This window comes from Octopus bimaculoides, chromosome 13, assembly GCF_001194135.2.
Source record: "Octopus bimaculoides isolate UCB-OBI-ISO-001 chromosome 13, ASM119413v2, whole genome shotgun sequence".
Lineage (NCBI taxonomy): Eukaryota > Metazoa > Mollusca > Cephalopoda > Octopoda > Octopodidae > Octopus > Octopus bimaculoides.
The window spans coordinates 59,015,425-59,019,521 of NC_068993.1; the positions used below are offsets into that span (position 1 = coordinate 59,015,425).

Consider the following 4,097-nt stretch of genomic DNA (forward strand, 5'->3'; position numbering starts at 1 on the left):
TCCACCACTATCATCACTCCCACCACTACCATTCCTACCACCACCACCACCACCACCACCACCACCACCACCACCAATAAATCTAAAGTTATTTAATGTATTTCTCTACATGATTCCTAGATAAACACTCGGTTAAGTCAGCTGGTGTATATGCCACACTGATAACGAGTTAACGAGAGAGCATTTACATGGTCGCTTGGCCTGCTTGAAATAACAGCCAAATCTCCTTCAAATTACAGACTATCATCGTAGTAACGGAAACAACAGATGACGTGATCCTGAGTTCATGGCATCAAGACCAACGGGATGGTCATGGCTGGAGTGTCTTTGATCATAAGTTTGCTCAATCAGGTTGACCAAAGTCTAAATACCAACAACAACAACTATCAGTACTAGACTGATAAAATAGTTAAAGCTCTCCCTGGGGCCCTACCCTTTCATTATGTTTCACTCATGGTTTATCTTGATATTGGGAGTAACAGATGTTTTACATCAGTGGTTCCCAGCAATTTTTTTTCATCTATAGGTAAAAAGAAAGGTAAAATCACCTTCTCATGTCATTCCGACTCACAAAGGCTGCTCTCCCTGGTTTCATGGCATGTATATTCTGCACCAAGATGAATATGTATGTTTGTATGTATGTATTTAGATTTATATTATGTGTTTGTGAGAGAAAATAGTCTATGACAATAAGAAAGTCTGGAAGAATAAGCTTACCATAAGCAGCAACAAGTGGTGTGAAAACAGCCACTACCAAAGTCTTGAGACTTCCATAAGATTCCAGGAGTTCAGAGGGCCAAGCAGAATAAAAGAGATAGGCAAAGAGTGCCGAGATGAAGATCTGGGTTATAATTCTTTCATAAGTGATTGGTGGATGAGAATAAATCCGCTTCCGGTCTTTCATTTCTTCCACATAAAAATGGTCATTATTGGCACGGTGTACATAAAATGGAATTCTCCAGAGGTCCCTAAACCAACCAATTCCACAGCCTGCCAGAGTTGCCCACCACACAAGAGCCTGGTTATCTCTGTTCAAATAAATATGATGAATGCCAAACAGTCCACCAAAAAACCACAGAATGTAGGCTATCACAACTTTGGCCATTTTGGGGTGACCGTCTTAGGTAGTTTTGTATTTTTGGTGAGATAGTTGTATGCTATAGCATAGGTGGTTGTCGTTGTAGTGGTGACCAGTGTTATAATGGTTGTAGTGGTTTTGGTGGAAGTAGTAGTAGTTGTCGTTGTGGTACTGGTTATTGGTGTAACAATGGTTATTGTTAAGGTTGTTGCAGTGATGGTGGTGATGGTGGTGGTTGTGGCGGCAGTAGTTGTAGTGTAGTAATGATGTTAGTTACTGCTGCAGTGTTGTAGTGGTCATTGTAATGGTAGTGGTGTTTTTTGTTGTAGGGGATTTTGTAGTAGTAGTAGTAGCTTTGGTAGCGAATACTATTGCTGAGGTAGAAGTAATATTAGTGGTAGTTGCGGTTGTGGAGTTTGCTGAGGTAGTGGTTGAAGTAGTAGTTGTTATTATAGCTGCAGTGGGAGTTATAGTAGCAGTCACTGTCACTACAATGGTTGTTGTTGTGGTGGTGGTGGTGGTGGTGGTGGTGGTGGGAGTGGTGGTGGTTGTAGCGATGGTGTGGAGTGGTAGTGGTTGTGATGATAAGGGTGGTGCGAGGTTAACAGATGCTACCGCCAATGACAGAAATACAAACGAATGTATCCAAATGAACAGTTTTCAGCAACATACGTCAGTGCTAAAAATTATCTCTGTTGCCTGGCACAAAAAGAGTCGATAGGTACCCTGAATTAAAACCATAGTTATTTCCTGTCTGTCTGTGTGTCTCCCTGATTTTGCAGAATCTGTTGACATTGTGAGCTTGCATTGTGTTCTTCATATTCTGGTAGTGAAAATAAAAAAAAAATTTTTAATTAAAAAAGAAGAAAATAAAGAAAAGAGAAAGATCACTTTGTTATGACCCCAAAAAAGAAACCCTAATAACTTACGGGTAGAAGAATATTAAAAGACAAATTAATCCAAAGACATACTAACATAATAAACATCAGTTTTCCCATCTTAACATAATAAACATCAGTTTGCCCATACTAGCACAATATACATCAGTTTGCCCATACTAGCATAATATACATCAGTTTGCCCATGCTAACATAATAAACATCAGTTTGTCCATACTAGCACAATATACATCAGTTTGCCCATACTAGCATGATATACATCAGTTTGCCCATCTTAACATAATATACATCAGTTTGCCCATACTAGCATAATAGATATCAGTTTGCCCATACTAGCATAATATACATCAGTTTGCCCATAGAAGCATAATATACATCGGTTTGCTCATACTGCAGATGGTAGTTTTTTTGTTGTATGTATGTGTGTGTGTGTGTGTGCGCATGTGCACAGATATCGCTGGATGTTTAAAATATCCACTTCACAATCATGAGACTCTAGGTTCTATTCTACTCCCAGGCACTTCAGAGAGATATCGGGGTTTTTTTTTTCTTTTTTGTGGTCTCGAGATGATTTTAGACACATGAGTGAGACCAGGCAGATGGAAACTGTGTTGAAGGCCACTGGAAGGATTTTTACTTCTAAATTGGAAAAAAAAAAAGAAGAAAAACAGCTGTGTCATGCTGATTCTTTTATATATTATTTGAATAGTACGAACGCCTATGGTGTACTCAACCACTTACAGTATTATACAATAAGTATAATTGATTGATTAGCTGAAAACACATCGTGGAAACCAACATGTGGCTGTACGTGTATGTGTGTGTGTACATGTGTATGTGTGCTCATGTGTGTGTGCATTTGTGTGTGAGTGTGTGTGTGTGTGTGTGTGTGTGTGTGTGTGTGTATGTATATGTGTGTGTGTGTGTAACTGGAGTCACATTGGTTGTTAGTTTTCTTTGAAAGGGAGAAATAATTTGCTAAGAATCTATTCAATTTTTCATACAAATGTGTGTGTATATGTATATATATATATGTGTGTTTGTGTGAGTGTGAGTGTGTGCATGTGTGTGTTTATATGTATGTATGCATTCATGTATTTATGTATGTATGTATGTCTGTATGTATGTATGTGTGTGTATGTATATATGTATGTATGAATGTATGTACGTATACAGTGGTTTGGTAGACAAACAGGATAAGCAGAACTCAGTAGATAAGTGTAATGGCTTTTACTATTATTATTATTATTATTATTATTATTATTATTATTATTATTATTATTATTAGTCAACAAAAGGGATTTAGTCCCAAAGGTTTTGTGCATGGTACTACCAAACTCTTCAATAAGTTTTGTAACTTATGTCACTTGAAAATACTAAGGAAATATATATGTAACTATGTGATGTCTAGTTTATATGTGTGTATATGCTTACAAACAAACATACTTACATATATACATATATATATATATATTGTTATAATATGTATGTGTGTATAATGTTTGCGTGTATGTATGTATGTATATGTATATATGTATATATGTGTGTGCATATATATGTGTTTATATCGAACTTTAGGCCTCACCGAGGCAATGACTAGTGACCGGGACCTTTGGAAATATGCAGTACGTGAGAAGACCCGGGAAGCCAAGTGAGAGCATAATCCCTGGCCTCTGCCAGAAGTGTAGCAAGCTCACTTATTCATATCTTTACTTCATTGGACACTAACTCTGCTTGCGAAGACCTGTTGAGGCAAGTGAATTTGAAATCTGAAATCGAAATTGAACCATATTCGATGACTGGCACCTGCGCCAGTGGAGCACTAACAGCACTGTCCAAGCGTGATCATTGCCAGAGCAGCTGACTGGCTTCCATGCTAGTGGTCCGTAAATAGCACCATTTGAGTGTGATCATTTCCAGCGTTGCCTTCTGGCAACTGTGCTAGTGGCACATTAGAAAATCATTCGAGCGAGGTCGTTGCTAGTGCCACTGGACTGACTCCCATGCAGGTGGCATGTAAAAGACAGCATTTTGAGCGAGGCCGTTGCCAGTACCATGTTACTGGCCCTCGTGCCGGTGGGACGTAAAAGCTCCCACTACACTCTCGGAGTGGTTGGCGT

At 38.7% G+C, this 4,097-nt stretch overlaps 1 protein-coding gene across 2 annotated transcripts in view; it reads right to left on the reverse strand.

Annotated features, from left to right (window-relative positions):
- The window catches only part of LOC106876692 (dnaJ homolog subfamily C member 22), a 14,469-nt gene that overhangs the window by 9,180 nt on the left and 1,192 nt on the right, over positions 1-4,097 (reverse strand). For both annotated transcript variants that reach the window (XM_014925339.2, XM_014925338.2), the window contains exon 2: positions 718-1,901. In XM_014925339.2, the coding sequence (XP_014780825.1) occupies positions 718-1,105 (388 nt within the window). In that variant the 5' untranslated portion in view covers positions 1,106-1,901. The remainder of the gene's footprint in view (positions 1-717; positions 1,902-4,097) is intronic.